This window comes from Cibotium barometz, chromosome 4 (assembly GCF_041138505.1).
Source record: "Cibotium barometz isolate CiBa-2024 chromosome 4, ASM4113850v1, whole genome shotgun sequence".
Taxonomy (NCBI): Eukaryota; Viridiplantae; Streptophyta; class Polypodiopsida; order Cyatheales; family Cibotiaceae; genus Cibotium; species Cibotium barometz.
Window position 1 is genome coordinate 19,215,647 of NC_141049.1, and position 18,860 is coordinate 19,234,506.

At 38.5% G+C, this 18,860-nt stretch overlaps 1 protein-coding gene across 2 annotated transcripts; it reads left to right on the top strand.

Annotated features, from left to right (window-relative positions):
* Positions 1-5,940: 5,940 nt before the first annotated feature.
* LOC147639004 (arogenate dehydratase 2-like) lies at positions 5,941-13,239 on the top strand. Of its 2 annotated transcripts, XM_086786472.1 has the most exons (11): positions 5,941-7,006; positions 10,584-10,651; positions 10,871-10,963; positions 11,051-11,251; positions 11,367-11,447; positions 11,638-11,733; positions 12,158-12,235; positions 12,334-12,423; positions 12,520-12,587; positions 12,678-12,759; positions 12,903-13,239. In XM_086786472.1, exons 1-11 carry the CDS (start codon positions 6,571-6,573, stop codon positions 12,984-12,986), a joined length of 1,377 nt encoding a protein of 458 aa, XP_086642598.1. In that variant the 5' UTR covers positions 5,941-6,570; the 3' UTR covers positions 12,987-13,239. The 2 variants fall into 2 exon arrangements, 1 of the variants encoding a protein (XP_086642598.1); XR_015264070.1 differs by lacking the exon at positions 12,520-12,587.
* The last annotated feature ends 5,621 nt before the right edge of the window (positions 13,240-18,860 follow it).

The window sequence follows — 18,860 nt, forward strand, 5'->3', positions numbered from 1 at the left end:
GGCTCGCTATAGTGCATATGTATTAGATGAACCAAAAAATAATAGTGAGCTAGGTTGGGAAGAGTTAATAGGGGCCAAACCACATCTATGTCTTAGACACTTTAAAGGTTTAAACCATAAGATTCCCTACAAACCCATGCCTACACACCTCTCGGACTATGAGATAAATGGACCAAGGAAATCCAAGTTTAGAATACAGTAAGTCTTCACCAAAGGATCTCTTGAACTCAAAGATGGAAACATTGCATCATGTAGTGAGAAAAAGCTATGGATGGTCTAAATTGATTCATCGAAGATTTAGATTTATTGATCTTGGAGTGGGAGATGCAGACCCCTCCACAGTTACAAGAATAAAGTCTTTTTTTTAAGGAATACATTTCTTGAATTAAGAATGGTTGTAATAAGACTGTGAAGCATTATATGTTTTGGTGTATTGGACAATAAGAGGCTCTATAAATTATGGGCCTTGCCTACAGCGTTTGGCTAACACACTAGTATGGAATGTGTCATACTTATGTATAAGCTTATTACTCTATAAAGTTGAGATGTGATCCCACTCTACAGGTCCTCCCGACACGGCACTATGGTGTGTTTTGGCATGTGAGGAAGTCTTGGTAGCACATCTCTACAAGGATGGTGTAACTTGAGGTCTTGCAGGATCACCAGATAGGTTACCATTGTAGTGGGATACTTGGCTAGGTGCAAGCACGTTCTATTAGAGCTCTAGGGTGCTTAGGAGGTTATGAGCTCCTATAGGAGAACATTCCCAAGCATGTATGAACATAAATTATGAGCTCAAGGGTGGTTAGGAGGTTATGAGCTCGTATAAGAGAGCTACTATAAGGGTGGTTAGGAGATTATGAGCTCCTATATAAGAGAGCTACTATAAGGGTGGTTAGGAGGTTATGAGCTCCTATAAGAGAGCTACTATAAGGGTGGTTAGGAGGTTATGAGCTCCTATAAGAGAGCTACTATAAGGGTAGTTATGAGCTCCTATAAGAGAATGTTCCCAAGGTTGTATAAACATAAATTATTATGTTTTTGGGAGCCCTTTCTTACATATGTGTACTGGTCTTATGGAAAATATATTTAATGTTTTATGTTATTTTTTAATTGTGGATATTGCACAAATGATTTAAAGTGAAGATATGAGGCTTTGAATGGTGTGTAACTGAATTTTTTAATATTCTATTTTTTTAGTTTATTTCCACCGCTTTAACATTAAATGCAAAAATGGGGCCTAACACATGCACATGGAAAGATTGTTGGTTTGGATGACATAAGCATAAAGGATCCAAAGGATGTATTGAAACATGTTGGTTTCTATACCCAGTGGTATGAGGGAGCTAGATTACTACATAAGGTTTTGTATAATAGGTGGTTATGAATAGATTTTATGAAATTTGTTTCTTTTACATAAATCCATATCTTCTTTGGTGAGGAGCTAAATCAGGTTTCTCTCCAATGTGCAAGATTTTAATTCTATTTTCTTTGAGTTAAGATCTAACTTGATCCTCTCCTATTTGCAATATTTCATTTCTATTTTCTTTGTCTAAATACTTAAACACATCAAGAATCCTTATTTTGGATAAGTTTATTGTGTTACATAATAGAGTGTATATATTCGACCTTGTGATATGATTTTTTAACTAATTTAGATGAAGTATCCATAGTTATTGCTAAATGATCTTGGGGATTGCTCCCCTTTGCATTATATTTCCTACTAACAAAAACTCGCACTTGAAAAACAAAGTGGGATCAATCATTAACAACTTTCAAGAGAGCCTTCTAATTATATTCACTTTCAAGAGAGCCTTCTAATCATGTTCACTTTTATCAAGTTTAAAAATTTTGCCTGTGGAAAATGACCTTGGAAAAGATTGGTTATTGGTACATTTTAATACAGAAGGAGTTTTAAAAAATGATGCTATTTTTAGAATGCTTTTACTAAGTATATATGTGACTTAGGACTATCATAAATGTGCATAATGAGAATGTGAAATCACAATGTGTCAATTGGAAGGAGAGACAAAGAAAGAATCCTTGATCAAGCAGCCTGCAAATGGTGACAAATTAGATTTGTCATCATGGTCATGATTGGTTATTAGTACATTTTAATACAAAAGGATTTTTAACAATGTGATCAAAAGTTTATCTTAGTTTAAAAAATGGTGCTATTTTATAGTGTGCTTCAAGTAAGTATATATGTGGCTTAGAAAAATCACAAATGTGTCAGTTGGAAGGAGAGACAAGAAATTGGAAGGAGAATCCCTAACCAAGAAACTTGCAAATGGTGACAAATAAAATGTGTCATCATGTTCACATTTGGTTATTGGTACATTTTAATACAAAAGGATTTTTAATAAAGTGATCAAAAGTTTATCTTAGTTTAAAAATGGTTCTATTTTATAGTATGCTTCAACTATGTGGCTTAGGACTTTCACAAATGTGCATAATAATGATATGAAATAACAAATGTGTCAATTTGAAGGAGAAACAAAGGAAGAATCCCTAATCAAGCAACTTGCAAATGATGACAAATCGGATGTGTCATCATGTTCATGTAGCAAATATACTGCTTACCCTCTCTCTTTTACAGATTGAAGTGATGCCTAGAATCCCCTTAGAATACAGACAAATTTATATTTTTGTGCTAATATTTGATTGTATATTTATAGTTGTTAAAAGGACAAGATTCAGCTTTCCTTAGGAGCAAGATTTGCACAACTTCAACTAGCTAGACATTTCAAAGTTCAAAGTGGGATTGAGGCCTAGCTTGTATAACCTCACCATCAAATACATCAAAGTCAACTAGGACTACAAGTTATAACCACCATATACAAAAAAAAGATACCTCGTGTATATTTGGATCATTCAGAGTAGAAATTCTTAATGTTTTTTTTCTAGTGGTCTATTATGATTATGATTGTCATCCATGTTACATCTTATGATGCGATTGCTTATAATATCACCATAAATTTTCAAAAGTCAAGATATTACACATGAATGATTACTCTCTAATTAGGAAAAACTATGGGTTAAAGTTTCTAAAAGCCCCCATGCGTGAGTTTATATATCCCATATTTAAAAAATTTGTAATATCTTTTTGGGCTATTAAAGTTACTTATATGTAAACTTTAAGACCAAGACTATGATTTAGGACATGGCTAAACGACAAGGCCTTGAATGTTTTAAAGTTACTTATATGTAAACTTTAAGACCAAGACTATGATTTAGGACATGGCTAAACGACTAGGCCTTGAATGTTTTACCTTGAAAAACGTAATTAAGAGTTTAACCCTTTACTTGACAAAATCTCTAATTATTATTTTTAATTGACAAATCTCCCATTATTATTTTTAACTAACCACATACTTTTAAACATGATCAAGCTCACCACCATGAGTCCTTAAAATCACACCAAGATAAAAAGTCTCATGATGACATGCCATAGAACTTAAGTTAAAAAAATAAAATTTTTATGCTTTGTACCCATATAAGCCCAAGATAAATACTTCCTCCTACTAAGTAGAAGTCACATGTCTCCCCTAGAGACAAAGGAAACGTTACCTTATTTATCACAAATAAGGAAAAGTTGCAAGTTTTAACTTGGACTTAAAAAAAGTTCCATGTTTCTCCTTAAAGACTAAGAAAAAGCTACATATCATGTCATTAGAACTAAATGCTAGCTTTATTACTTTTTCAAAGTCAATACTTGTATATAAGTGACATGGGTGTCCACACCATCACACACATGTTCTCTGTGTGTGCATGCATGCATGCATGCTTGTGTGTGTGTCAAAGAGAGAGAGAGAGAGAGAGTTTTGAACATCCTTACTAACTTTAATACATAGAGGGTGGGAATCAGTCACCCTCTATATGTGAAGGGACATCACTTACATTTAGTTATATGCCACAACTTATAGGTCTAGTTGTATTATTTAGTGCGAGTACACCACACCTGATTAATCATTGACTTGGATTGAAATTAAATATGAGCTTCTCTTACATATACTACATCCACCTAGCTTTCTCTCCACTCTCCCCCTTGTGCACCCCCCCCTCTCTGATAATACTTAAGTTGAATCCTCTCCCTTCCCTTTTGTCCAATGCCTATGTCTACACTACAAGCATGGGAGTGTGTTTAGGCCCTAATTTATTATAGATCCCTCCTTAGGTCAGTTGTTGCTAGAGGAACCCCCTCCCCCCCCCTCTCTCTCTCTCTAAAACTTGAAAGATTTAAAAAAATCCTTTATTCAAAATTGGAATATAGATCGTTAATGTACAATCTCTTGCATATATAGTGTAAATGATATGTGCAATTCATGATGTATTCTTTTATTAAAACTAAGATATTATTTGAATGTTTAATACCTTCACCCAGAAGGTAATAAATTTTTTGCCAACATCTTTTTTAAAATCATTGTTTTTGAAATAACATTGTTAGGGCGTATTGTGATCTATGCAATGTGCATGTTTAGGATGTGTCTTTTAACTTAGCATATAGAGGGGTGGTTTGTTACATTAAAAAGAAATAAGAAGTGTAAGGCATGGTTTAAATGTGTACATTAATAAGTAATTGTGTTAGTGGGAGAAGGGAAGAGAGGGTGGACAAGGAGGGGTTTTGGGTTTTTTTTTCTTTTTTCTTTTTTTTGGGGGGGGGGATATGGATTGATCAACCTTAAGCATTCCATGATCAAATCTAAGAGCCGAGTTTTACAATATTGGTAATTTCGAAGTTAAGATTTTATTTTTATTCCTTTAAGTAAATTAGATAGTTCACTAGTTTGTGCCTATTGTTGTCTGAACACATTCTTTTGCATTTCTTAAGTGATTGTGGCATAAATTCCCTTCGATGACTTTAATAATCTTAAATAATGATAATATTTGCATGACTAATTGGTTAAACTATGCCCAATCAACCCAACTACCTATCCACCCACCTAATTCGTACCCCCTCCTCTACAACATAAATAGGCTTTTATCATGCCACCGTTCATGCATTTTAAGATGGTATGTATCCAATGTGTACGTAGTTTAAGGAGCTAAGGAGTCGTATGTTCCATTGTTTAGAGGGTATTCTTGATTGAGATCCACATTGAAAGTATGATTGTAATTTGTGGCAAACATTTCCTTTTTACCAAGTTTGGGGGTGTGTGTGTGTGTGGGGCTTGGGTCCCACATTTCGTGCAAAGGAAGGGTTACATTAGGCAACATTGGTGGGTTTTGATGCGATTATCCCTTCAAAGCAGTCGTTGATTTCTTCATACACATAAATGGGGAACCAATTTTGTAGGCCTTTTCTCATGGGGTGCAATGCTGCAATACCAATGTTGCAACACCCACAATTCTTATCTCCACCTTGATCATCATAGGTTGCTGAAATGCAGTGTTGTAGCATGGGAGAATACCACCAAACTAGATTTGTAACATGGAGCTATATTGGCAAGATTCACCATGAAAAACATGGGTCAAAAAGACATGGTCGGTCACTTTTGTGGCCTTGCCAAATGGTGATTGATGCAGGCAGCTCTTCTCTGAAGAGAAGGGAAGAGCATTCAATTGAAGCTCATAGGACATCATCCTCCACAATTGTGATACCCTAGGCCCTAGGGGCTCATATTTCCCCCTTTTTGATCTCTAGACGCAGGCACGTGTACTACACACGTGCACACACACATACAATCTAAACATGTACACAAGAGGGCACTCAAAACAATGGTCGCTGGTGTTTAAGTTTTAGGCTAATGTGTTCTTACGATGGGCGTTTTCGTGTTCTTGCTCCTTTCCTCGTGTAAAAGCCTGTGTTCATGCTTACGTTTTGCTAGCGTGCGTTCTCATGTGGCCCAGCCCAGCTTCGCAAGGCTATTGACATTTCGCTGACGGGCTCCCTCCAACAAGAGCTCTCTTTTGTATAAAATGCCCACATCTCTCATTCTCGAGGAGGTTCGTAAAAGCAGTGGGGGCGCACAGCTGACTGTTTTTGTGAGTGAGAGTGCTTTCCCTGTGTGTGTGTGTGTTTTTGTTCCTTGAAGATCACCAACCTCCACTCCCTCCCCCTCCCCCTCCCCCTTTTGCTTTCCCTACTTAAATGCTTCCCCCCCTTACCTTCCCCCACTCCCCTTGCTCATCTCCAGCAATCAACCATCACCTGCAATCACCTAACACGCATTTGCCCCCTCAGACTTCCTCCCCATTGACGCTCCCGCCTTCCGCAGCAGAGCCCCCAACCGCCCACTTTCCATCTCTGCAGAGAAAACCCTAATTTCACACCCCCATAAAAACCTTAATACCCCATATTTCCTCTGCAGCAGCAGAAACCCTAATCCCCCAGTCCCTACATAGAACACCAGTATCCCTCTCTCCACTCATAACAGAAAACCCAATTCCGGCTAGCCACATATTTAAAACCCAATTTCGGCTAGCCACATATTTTCTTTGCAGAAGGATCCCTAATTTCTGCACCGGACGGCCTAATCTCCGCACTAGAAACCCTAATTCTCCATCTCTGCATCTTTCCTGTTCAATCCACAGTCGAAATCTCTGTCAGCTGATTAAAGCAAAGTAAAAATGGCCACTGTTCAGAGTGTCGATTCCACTGCGCTGTCAAGGGTCTTCAATCTGAGGGACATCATCACAAACCAAGATCTGAGGAAGTTGACTAGAACACGGAGGCATTGGGGGAGGTTAGAGGACTGTACAGGTAGCAGTAGGCAGTGTAAGGATTTGTATAGATTAGGGCAAGTTAGGGCAGTTTCCTATGAGATGGGGCAAGCCCCAGGCCACACAGCGGCCGAAAATTTCCCAAAATCATCAACAGCATCAAGTACCACAGATTATTTTAGCCGTGGAACGCAATGGAGAAGTGTCTGCGCCGTGATCACGAGCCAATGGGCAACTCAAGTCGAGAAGCCCGCCCCCGAGCTTGAACTGAACGCTTTAACCGACCACCAGAACCCGGCTTCGGGCTCCACCTCTTCTTCAACAAATCTACTTACTCTCCCAAGTTTGTTCTCTGTCCCTCTCTTTCTCTCTCTCGCGCGCGCTCGTATATGCGTGTGTGGATTACTCCAAGCTTTGAACTGGATTTTGCTGGGTTCTTTTACATGTTGATTTTGTGGGTATATAGGTACACATGATGGTTTAATTATTGGGGCGTGGCCCCAAAGAATTTGCTGGGTTCTTTTATATGTTGATTTTGTGGATATAGGTACACATGATGGTTTAATTATTGGGGCGTGGCTCCAAAGAATGGAAAATATATGTCTGCTACGAAGAAATTTAATAAGTTTGATGATGTGGGTATCTCTCCCATGGGTACAAATGATTCCAAAATCTTTGTGAGGGACCACGAATTGTATCCCTGCCCTCCCCACTAGATGCCATGGTATCTTGAATGAAGCCAAGCCATGGTGTTTTGAATGTATACCACGATGTCTTAAATGAAGCCACGGTAGTGGCAATTTGGTTGTCTTCTCGCTTGAAGGCGTTACAACTTGTGGCCAAAGTCGCCCCATTACTCAAAGGAAATTGGATTTGGGACCTCCCCTCCCCAAATCACAAGTCCACATTACTGGGCTGTGCATCCGTTGACGAGGACCATGAGATTTGCGCTGGCAAAACTAGATCCTTGGCATGGACAGGCTAAGGGATAGGTTAATCTCCTACGAGTCATGCAAGGTGCTCCATAAACAGTAAGTTTAAATAATAGGGCATGGTGCATATGACCCCTTGTTGACCCAACATGGTCTAGGTCTGGTTCGAGTCTAGCCCATGAGGTGGATATAGGATTGCGAAACCCCAGGGTGATTTCCAAGCGTGGTATGGTCGACCATCCATCCGCAGACAAGGTGGTCTAATAAGGTCCTCAACCGCACCTGAGAAACTACATGGCATCTCCGTCCAATCATAGATCCCCTGAGGCGGCTCACGAAAGAGGTGGAGGGTTAGAGGTGTCAAGAGACATGGGTTACGTGTGCAGTAAGCCCTAGGTGTCCCATACCCCTCGGGTGTTGTTGCATGTGATCGTCTTTGCTAGAAGCTTTTGTTGTCTCAAGGTATAAGGGAAGAAAGACTCTGATAGCAACTCTCTTTATGTAAAGAACTACCAAGAATGCTCCTCTCCGAGATCTTTAGGTTATGCCATGGAACTCAAAGCTAGTTGCGGTAGTTTATGCATTAAAACATTGGAGGCATTTCCTACTAGGGACCGAGAATTGACCACCAAGGTAAAGATAACAAGGTGGCGAATGCCCTTCATAGGAGACCCCTTTGTAATGCACTCACTGTATTGAGATTGGTTCTAAAAGGAGGGCTTTGAAAAATAAAACATCAAATCAAAAGTGTTTTGAAAATTGATGTCACGTGCACAGCCGTGGACATGGCTAACCTCAGATCTAATCCATGATTTAGGTAGCAGTTTTAGGGTAGATTTAGGGCCCTAGCAAGTTCAAGCAGGTATCTTTTGGAAGGCCAATGGCCATAGCAGTTGTACAGTTATATACTGAAAATACAGTTCATCTCTCTTTCCCCTCTGCTGTCTATTTATTGTGTTTGCATCAATGTTTCTAATCAATAGGCTTAGGGCTGGATCAAGTACAGCAAGGCCTTCGCGCATGCAACAATTGATTTTATCTTGAATTAATCCTTAAACATATGAGGAAATTCAAAATGAGAACTGACATTCGAAGTCTGAAGTACTTTTTTATTCAACCCCTCCTAAACAATATTGCCAAAGAAAATTGGATGGACTTGTTCCGGTATGATTTTAAATATCTCGTGGGAAAGAGAACAAAGTGATAGATTTTCTTAATTGGAGACTCCTTTGTAATGTAGTGAGATCGGAACTAAAAGATGAAATTAAAATTGCCTTTCAAATTGATACTTATTTTGAATCAATCCTTAAACATATGGCTGAAAATAAAGACGAATATCTACTTGAAAGGTATAAGATTATTGGCAATAGTTTATACTCAAAAGCAAAGTTTGTGTGTGCAAAATGTGCTAGGAATGATTGTTATCACATTCCTTTCTCGGTCATGTAGGTTTCAGTAAGACCTACTAGAAAGTCCTTTATTGGCTTAGATTAAAGGACTTTATTAGACATGTTACACTATTAGAGGTAAAAGTTAAGCAAAGAAGAACTCTATGGAATTAGGGCCCTCGGATGTTCCTAATAGGAAGTGGGAGTTAATCTCAATGGACAATTACTGATTGCTTGAGAAGGATATGGCACTGTCTTCGTGGTATTCGTAGACTCACTCAAATGGCTATCTTCTTTCTAATGGAAAAGATTGATGGAGTATTTGAATTTGTAAAGATCTTTGTTAACATGCATGTGACATCCCCTCTTGCTAAGCTTGATGATAGGAATCCAACTTATCTTGGACGGTTGACGTCATCCCTTTAATGCATGTGGACTCCTTGGCATCCTTCCTCCAAAATTTGAGGCACTCTTGACCACTTGGATCTTGTCTTGAAAACCTTGTGTTGCAACCTTGGATTACTCCAATCTCTAATGCTTTATTTTGCATGCACCTGTTCTTCTTGTCCCGTTCTTGGGCTGAAGCCTTGTACCCTTCTTGGGCTGAGATTTAAAATTTAAATCCCTTCTTTGAAACATGTAACCCCTTGTTCCTCCCTTTATCCTTGTTCTATGGCTTTCGAGCTGAGCATTTGGGGGCTTCATACCTGATGATACCCGCGTGTGGGGGCTCTATAACCTGTGGCTGCTCTCATTCTGGAATCTGGCACCACTGGGATACCTTATGTTGAGAACCACTTGGCTACGTTTTCCTGTTTGGACCAAAAACATCCACCTTTGTACTGTGTGTTTTCCACATCTGCACTAATTCAGCACCTCTAGGACTTCCACTCGGCTCTGATACCAAAGTAACATGCAGAAGAATTGCTTGTATCAAGGACTGTGCAAAAACACAAGGATGAACAGAGAGGAGAGAGAGATGTTGCTGAAACAATGTTTTCTATATATATGTATCAAGATGTACATAGATCCTAGCTAATCATGGCCTCCAAAAGGTTACATTATGCCTATGACCTGTCCCACCTTTGAGGGATTAGATGACTACCGAATCCCGATTGAGCAGACCCTTGCAATTTATAGGCTCATGAAACTGCTCCTACATCTACCCGACTGGTGATGGCCAGGTCCTTGGTCAATGCCTAAAAAGTCTCCTAACCCTAGCTAAAATAGGGGATTTAAGCATGTCCACATCTGTGCATGTGACAGTAGAGGTGCACTTATTTTATTAACATGATGAGAAATTTACTCATTTGATGAGGTGGGATTTGGTTTAAATGCACTTATATCAATATGCTAGTTTGATGATATGGGTTTTCTTGAAGGTGGGATTCATTGATTTTATACTAATGGTTTAAACAGAAAGCTGCTGGTTTGATGTGAATATGGACCATGGTTCAGATGGGGTATTTGTTCTAATAGTTTAATCAGAAAGCTGCTAGTTATGGCTCTAATGGGTTTAAGTGTCTCTATGCTGCTGGTTTGATGCATTCCTACTAAGCATATTCAATGGGTTTGATTAAGAATTTATGCAATTTTGCAGAACCATTGTCCGTGACAGATCTGACAACCCCTCCATCCCATGGATCGTCTGTGCGGGTTGCTTACCAGGTGCAAGTCATGAATTACTATCTAATTTAGCTTTCAGGCTGCTTAGAAAATCTTTACTACCATTAGTCAATCTTTGTTTGATTCAAATTGGAAACCCCATGCAAATACAGACTATGGAATTATGTGTATATTTGCTTGTTTCCTCAAATTGAGGTTCTTAGGGAGCAATAGGTGGTTCCCTTATTCAACCTTAACCTTGGCTTATTTTTGAGCAAAAAGGGTGTCCCTGGAGCTTACAGTGAGGCTGCAGCTGCCAAAGCATTTCCGAATTGCGAAGCGGTTCCTTGTGAGCAGTTTGAAGCAGCATTTCAGGTAACATGGAGTGGATGAACAGGCTGCAGGTAGCCTTAACCAGCAATGTTTCTCTAGATAACCCTAATGACATGGTTTCACACACAGGCTGTGGAACTTTGGCTCGTGGACCGGGCAGTTCTTCCTATTGAGAACTCGCTAGGCGGGAGCATACACAGAAATTATGACTTGTTGCTTCGCCACAGGCTTCACATCGTTGGAGAAGTTCAGCTACCTGTCCACCACTGCCTCCTTGCATTGCCTGGTGTCAAAAAAGAGCAGCTGAAACGAGTTGTCAGCCACCCACAGGTATTATGATTAGCTTGGCTTCTCATTTCTAACCAAAAACTTGTAGGTCTGTTTGTTACACTTTCTAGGGGGTATTGTTCATGTCACATGCTTACACACTTTCCCTGTACTTCAGGCACTGTCACAGTGTGAGGGAACACTTACAAAGCTCGGTGTCATTCGTGAAGCAGTTGATGACACTGCCGGTGCTGCCCAGGTACATAAGATATCGATACTCTAATTAGATTCCTGCTGGAACTTCTTTGCAAGTCATGAGTGTAGAAGTTTGATGATACACATATACACATACATACATGTATGCACCATTAAGCATGGTGGCCTGATTTTTCATGGCAATGTTGAAAGAACTTGACTGGTTTTTTAACTGAGGCATGTGTGAATTGCAGTACATAGCACAGCGTGGCCTTCATGAAACCGGAGCTGTTGCGAGCGCGCGAGCAGCAGAGATATATGGTTTAGAAATACTTGCGGAGGACATTCAGGTTGGAAGCTCAATCCATTTTCATCTGGGTCTTCGTGGTTTTTGTCTGGGGGATAGTATTGTAAGCCAGGGATGCATATCATAGACACTGAGTTAGCTTTGAAGCTGTTTTTGGCTTGATTGGGCCAGTTATGACAGTTTTGGGTTGGCATTAACAACAGGGATGCATATCATACTTAGCTGTGAAGCTGTTTTTGGCTTGATTGGGCCAGTTATGACAGTTTTGGGTTGGCATTAACAACAGGGATGCATATCATAGACAGAGACTTAGCTTTGAAGCTGTTTTTGGCTTGATTGGACCAGTTATGACGGTGTTGTGTTGGCATTAACAACAGGGATGTATATCATAGACACTGACTTAGCTGTGAAGCTGTTTTGGCTTGATTGGGCCAGATATGACAGTTTTGTGTTGGCATTAACAACAGGATGATGTGGATAATGTGACTCGATTTCTCATGCTAGCACGTGAGCCGATCATTCCACGGGCTGATAGACCTTTCAAGGTAGTGCTATAACAAGCTATGAAGATGATGCCTGTAATCACCTGCCTTGGGAGATGCCCCATCATGAAGTCTCTTTTTTCATGTTTTTTCGATCACAGACAAGTATAGTCTTTACTCTAGAGGAAGGACCAGGCGTACTGTTCAAGGCTCTTGCAGTTTTCTCTCTAAGAAATATTAACCTGACAAAGGTCTTAACCTCCTTATCCATCTTTGTTTATAATCCTTGTTATTCTCACACTGTCAAATATTACTTGTTCTTTACTTATTACTGCTCAATGTCTCAGATTGAAAGCCGCCCGCAGAGGAAGAAACCACTGCGGGTGGTGGATGACAGCAACAATGGCGTTGCTAAGTATGTTTATGTATCTACCATACTGATAGATTTATGCAGATATATGAATTCTATGTTAACCAAGGTTTCCATGGAAACAAACACATGCAGGTATTTTGATTACCTTTTTTACATTGATTTCGAGGCTTCTATGGCTGATCCAAAGGCACAAAACGCTCTTGGGCAGCTACAGGTAGCCTTCCAGGAGGCATAATTTCTCAACTGATGGTGTTTGTGGATCTTATTGAGCCTCATTAAAGCTTGATTAGGCGTCATTAAAGCTTGATTAGGCATCGTTGCGTGCTAATTAATGTGGCTATGGTTGAATGGGATCAGGAGTTCGCGACATTCTTACGAGTTCTTGGGAGCTACCCTATGGATGTTACTTCCACCAGGGGGTCATCTGCAGCCACCATTTAAGCAGGTTTTGATATACAAATAAAAGAGTGCAAGTGTATGGATTTTAACTGTAATTGTATAAATTTTATGCCAGCTCTTGTACACACTGGCTGCATATGTTATTTGATTTTTTTACCCTTGAACTCTAAAAATAACAGCTGCATCGCAAGCAGACATGTATTTATTTAGGCGCTTGGTAAGTTACTGATTTGCACATAGTGACATATCTTTATATTCATAGTTATTTTATGGACATAATGATTGATTCAAGCTATGTACTTCCATATAGGACAACACCACACCTTGCTTTGAATAACTCCAAAATATTAGCAATTGATGGGATCACAAGGTACACATATTTATAAATATAAATATAAATATAAATATATATAGAGAGAGAGAGGATGTATTAACACTATATATATATATATATATAGAGAGAGAGAGAGAGAGAGAGAGAGAGAGGGAGAGAGGGATGCATTAACACTTACTCGAGGCCAATATACACACACACACACACACACACACACACACACATATATATATATATATATAGAGAGAGAGAGAGAGAGAGAGAGAGAGAGAGATGTATTAACACTTGCTCTAGGCCAAATTTGTCTATGAGCATTGCTTACACTATTTGTAATAGAAGATGCCAAGAACATCCCTTAAATGCTTTTGTAACAGAGAAATAAAATATTAACGACTTATGACCTAGAAAATGCTTTAAAAGAAGTGTGTTCTACTAGTGGGTTTTGGACATGCTCCTTTGAAAAGGCTACTAGCTTCGTGTCAAAGAAATGGGGCAACGATGTGTCCAAGGAACATCTATACGATCTTGATCTGTGTGAGTTAGTCACATAGTGAGTAACTCACTATGCATACAATCTTGATCTGTTTGAGTTAGTCACATGCATACGATCTTGATCTGTGTGAGATAGTCACATAGTTGTCTTCTCTAGAGTCTTTGTGGTTCCATGAGTCTCATGTCCTCAAGATGATGCAAGTATCAAAGGTGTCTCAAGACAAGTCCCTTGTGGGGGGCGGGGGAGGGGGGGGGGGGAGGGGGGTAAATCTAGGCTTTGGTTTGCAACCTTGTTCTATTGTTTTGTTAAAGTCACTAAGTCAACTTTACTTTAGGTCCTTGGATTCTAGAATCCAAACATATTTAACTTTTTCACTTTGTTTTTGGTTTATTTTTTTGCATAATAAAAGTCCATGTGTTTCCCTCAAAAACATTCCTCAAGAGTTTGAACAACACTTGGTATGAGCTTGAAATGAAAGGAAAATGTTGGAAGCATCTCAAAATTTGGAGAACGTTCCAAACTTATTGACCTACCTTTTGGAGAATGTGGGTGATCCTCTTGTTATAGTTGGTGTTTTTACGAAGGTAGAGTTGAGAACATGGAGAGTTTTGTCGCAGTTTGTCTTTATTGTTGATGCACCATATGGTTTTAAAGCACCACACTCTATGAATGATGATGTTAAATATGGTGTTTTTGCTTACAAAAAAGTAATTGAAGCTTTTAGAAAGGTTTCTTCTTGTGAGTCTTGGGCAGTGGTCTTCGTTCATGCCTGTGACCAAATCTTTGTTGCAAAGAAAGCTTTCATTGCTATCCAAATGGTTCACCAACTCTGCATATGGTGAGCAACTTCTCTCTCAATTTTATTTTCTTGACTTCGTTGGTATCTTAGTTACTTACCTTTGTCTTTTTTCTGTTGTAGGACCAAGCTCTACACTTGTTAATTTCATGGGCTTTCCTTTGGTGCTAAGTTTGCTAAAATCGGTTTTCACTCTCTTGTCGGACTTAGTGATAGAGGGAGTTTTAATTTTGTTATAAAGTTTAATCTCACAAATATTTTTGAAAGGCTAGGGGTATTTAGGAAGCTTAAAAGTTCAGTGGCAACACCAATGAGGTCATAAATCTATATCAGAAGCTTAAACTTCTTATGATGGACTTCATTAAGCTTCTTTCTTTGAAAAAGAGTGGATCTGGATTTGTTTCCATGGGTACAGCTATGGTCAGTGCATTGAAGAGAGGTTGTAATGTTGTTACAATGGAGCTTGATCTTGTGTCATTGAGCAAAGGGTTGTTACTCTCAAAGAGCTTCTTGATGACTTTCAAGATGTTGGGATGAAGAACATGGGTGCAAGCTCTCGAGTTGATGCTTTTGGACAGCCCTAACCTTTCTTTGGCCAAGATGAGAGCATGCATTTTGTTGATCTAGAGCCATATGAATATGTTGATGGAATAGAGACAGATCACCTTGTACTACATTTTAGGAAGAGCATCAAAGTGAGATACATGTGGAAGAGGAGCATCCCTTTGTTGTTTAGCTAGTTTGAGTCTTTTGTTTAATGGAATATTATGTTTTGAGAACTTTAGTTTTTGAAATCTGTCATTGTCATTTTGCTCAAATCTTGTAAGCTATTTTTCGCAAGTACTCTTGGTTGTAAATTTTAAGTTTTTTCATGCAATTTTATGTTTGTCTTTCAAGGTACTTAAATTTTTTTTGATTCTTTTAATGTAGACATGAAGTTAGAATTGTTAAAAATATTGTATTTGTATGTGTAAATTTTATGGAGTCTTTTGTATGCTTTGAAAGATTTTAGTATTTAAGTTTTTAAATTGTAACTTTATTTTGTTTTGCAAAATTTGAAATATTTGATGAAAAGAGGAGTTTTCAAAGGTTATTCATATGTAAGTGTTTGAGGTGGCTCATTTTTCTAAGTTTTAGATCACTTGAGGAATTTTGGTCTTTAGCATTCAAAAAAAGGTCTAGAGCTTTTAGATTTTTAGCATTTTTGGTAGTTTTCATAAATTTTTTAAAACTAAATCTCTCGTCCCATTGTAGTTTTAGGTGACTCCATGTTTATTATCTCAATATATAGTTTGTATGTTGAGGGGACTCTTATTATACATTAGTCCCAAGTACATTGGACAATTTCTTCAGAGGTTTCAGTTTGAAGATTGCAAGCCTGTTTCTACACTTGTATAAACCGGAGGATGCCACTTAATGCCTCCCTCTTTATCACTAGGCTATGGGATATTGAATTTACTTATGCAATATTTGGTTGGATATTCAGCTGTTTTGGATTTTCTAGTTGAATAGATTTATGCATAGCTCCGACATAAAGCATTGGCAAGCCGTGAAGCATGACTATCTCAAAGGCACTCAAACATTGGGTCTCTTTATGGTGGCAAAGGCTTGTCATCTTCCTTGCATGCTTTTACAGACATCGATGGGTTGGTTGTTATGATATAAGAGTGTCCATTAGTGGCAACTATTTATCCTTGGTGGATCATGCATATCATGGCTTAGCAAGAAACAACCTATTGTGGCTAGCTATGAGGCTGAATACAGGGCAACACTTACAACTGTAGTTGAATGTGTATAGCTCAGATGTTTATTGGCAGATCTTCGTTGTGTGGGACAACAATCCTTACATTGACAGTTAGAGTGCAATGGCAGTTGTGAGGAATCTAGTTTTTCATGCTCACACGAAGCACATTGAGGTGCATTATCATTATGTCAAGGAAGGGCTCCATGTTAGAGAGATTGACATAGTGTACGTGTCTACCCAGGACAATGTGGCAAGCTCTTTAGAGAGAAAAGTTTGAAGTATTTTGTAAGGCTTTAGGCTTATTACCATGGATTGATCTGTATACATTCACATCATCCACTCAAGGAGGTTTGTTACACGTGTTATGTATACCTCGTGGTTGTTCTGGTGTGAATGAACTCACTTTTTACCTTCTTGCTAGGAAGGGCTTCCCCCCCCGTGTGTGACCACCCTCTTGGGTAGTGGTACTTGAGTACCCTAGAGCATTATACTCTCTTGCTCTCGTTTGTCTCAATCCTTGTGTGTGTGAGCTCGGTCTCCCTGAAGTTAACAAGAGTTTCTCAATATTTCTTAATCAAAATTTGAGAATTACACCATTTTATTAGCCCTTGCACTTATAAGGCTTAAAAAATAGTCATTTGGCATCCAAAATTTGTGTCTTTTTCACAAGTGGTGGCCAACTAAAAGAGGTTGTTCTTGCACACAAATTTTGCATAGTATCGTTGTCTTGTAAATAAGGGAAAACATCTCCGGAAAGCTACCAAATCATATGAGATTTAAATGACAGCTTGAAGGTTGATTTCTTACGTTGTTGCAAGCTCCTTTAATTTTTTTTCGACCCTTTCATGAGTTATTGACCCTCGTCTTCCTTATGAGAATGAAAGTGGAATTCGACTTTTTTGTGGGAAATCCACTCAAGGCATGCAACAACAACTCTTTATTCGAGATCATTTGAGCAAATGATAAGCTATTTAATTTCTTTATTTCTCTTTCCATAAAAATATCATTTATCTTCTATTTTTTCTCAAAATTTCTCTATCTTGTGGGGAAATCCAAAAATTTAATCTAATTATCTCGAAGAAAGACATCCAATCTAGACTCATCAGATTTTAAGATTCTAGAATCCATAGGCTATCCATCTAGATATGAAATCTGAATTCATCAGATTTTAAAGATTCTTGAATCCGTAGGCCACTCTACATGCTCATGAGGATTAGTTGTAAAGATTTTAATTTTTTGACTTATGATGGCAAGAAAGATACAGGCGTCGTGCTTTCCTTGGCTTAGCGAGCTTGTTGATTACTATTCTAGGGAGAAATTCTCCAAATGAGATAAAATTAGGCGCACTACTAACCATAAAGAATGTTGTTTTATGGTGGAATGTCACTAGAATAGCCCTCACAAACCCCCTACTTGAAAAAAATTTAAGAAGCTGATCAAAAACAAATTTCTACCACTGCCATATAAGATTAGAGCTAAGAATCATTAGGACATCTTACAACAATTAGGGAGAAAGAGTCCATGTCAACCTACGTCGTTGATAATTTTAGTAGACCCTTCTCTAATTTTGCAAGCCATTGTAAAAGAGAATTTTTAGAAGGGCTTACAACTACCATTAGGTCCGAACTAAATATGTTTCATCCACTTCCATTAGGTCTAATATTTTTGTAGCTATGAATTGTGAGAGGAAAAATGTATTTCTAAAAGAGGCAAGGAATTACAGAGATCAAGTGATAAAGGAATTCCGAAGATCAAGTGATAAACCACATGAATCAAGATTCTTTATAAAGAACTTCGACAAACCCAGGCCAACAAGAATGACAACAATGCCAAGAGGGTTGATACCTCTAGAGCAAGATTCGAGCCTTGTGTCATTCAATGTTACATGTGCAACAATAGAGAAGGCCATATTGCAACATATTCCAATGAAGAAGAAGAGTAATGTCGCAAAGCTGCACATGATTGATGATGGCGAGGAGGATGGGTCATTCAAGAAAGAGGGTAATGATGATCTTGAGTATTCCGACTATGAAGGTAAAAGAAATCTCATTAGCTTTTGAGAATGAAAAGAACTATTACTGGTAAATATGTTACTATTCTTGCATGATTATGGTAGCACTATTGATTGGGAATTTGATTGTCAGCTCTGCCTACCAACTGTAGATCTTCATCATGCACAATTCTACATGCACGCAACAAGCCGGCTGTTGTAATGTAATGTACATTAGTATTTTTATAATCTTGATCTTGTAAATAGTCAACAAATGGGTATCCCTGGCTAAAAACCAAACATTTTTGGATAGAGGTATGTACAATGGAAAAGAGTAGAGATACATAGAGAGAGTTAGTGCAATAGTGAGTAGAGCTTAGAGCTTAAAGTATTCTGCATAGTTGAGCATTGGGGCTGTGCAATATAGTCACCTTGTACACCTTGTACATGAGCATGCAATAATAAAAAATATACATTAAAAACTAATATGATTCTCAATCTCCTTCATTCTATGTTTGTAATGTTTGGACTATTAATCATTTGGGTGCATTATGTTACT

Coding starts and splice junctions, on each gene's coding strand:
- LOC147639004 (XM_086786472.1), top strand. CDS start 6,571: ATGGCCACTGTTCAGAGTGTCGATTCCACTGCGCTGTCAAGGGTCTTC. Junction 11,448..11,637: donor ACACTGCCGGTGCTGCCCAG/GTACATAAGATA, acceptor TGTGAATTGCAG/TACATAGCACAGCGTGGCCT. Junction 12,760..12,902: donor ACGCTCTTGGGCAGCTACAG/GTAGCCTTCCAG, acceptor GAATGGGATCAG/GAGTTCGCGACATTCTTACG.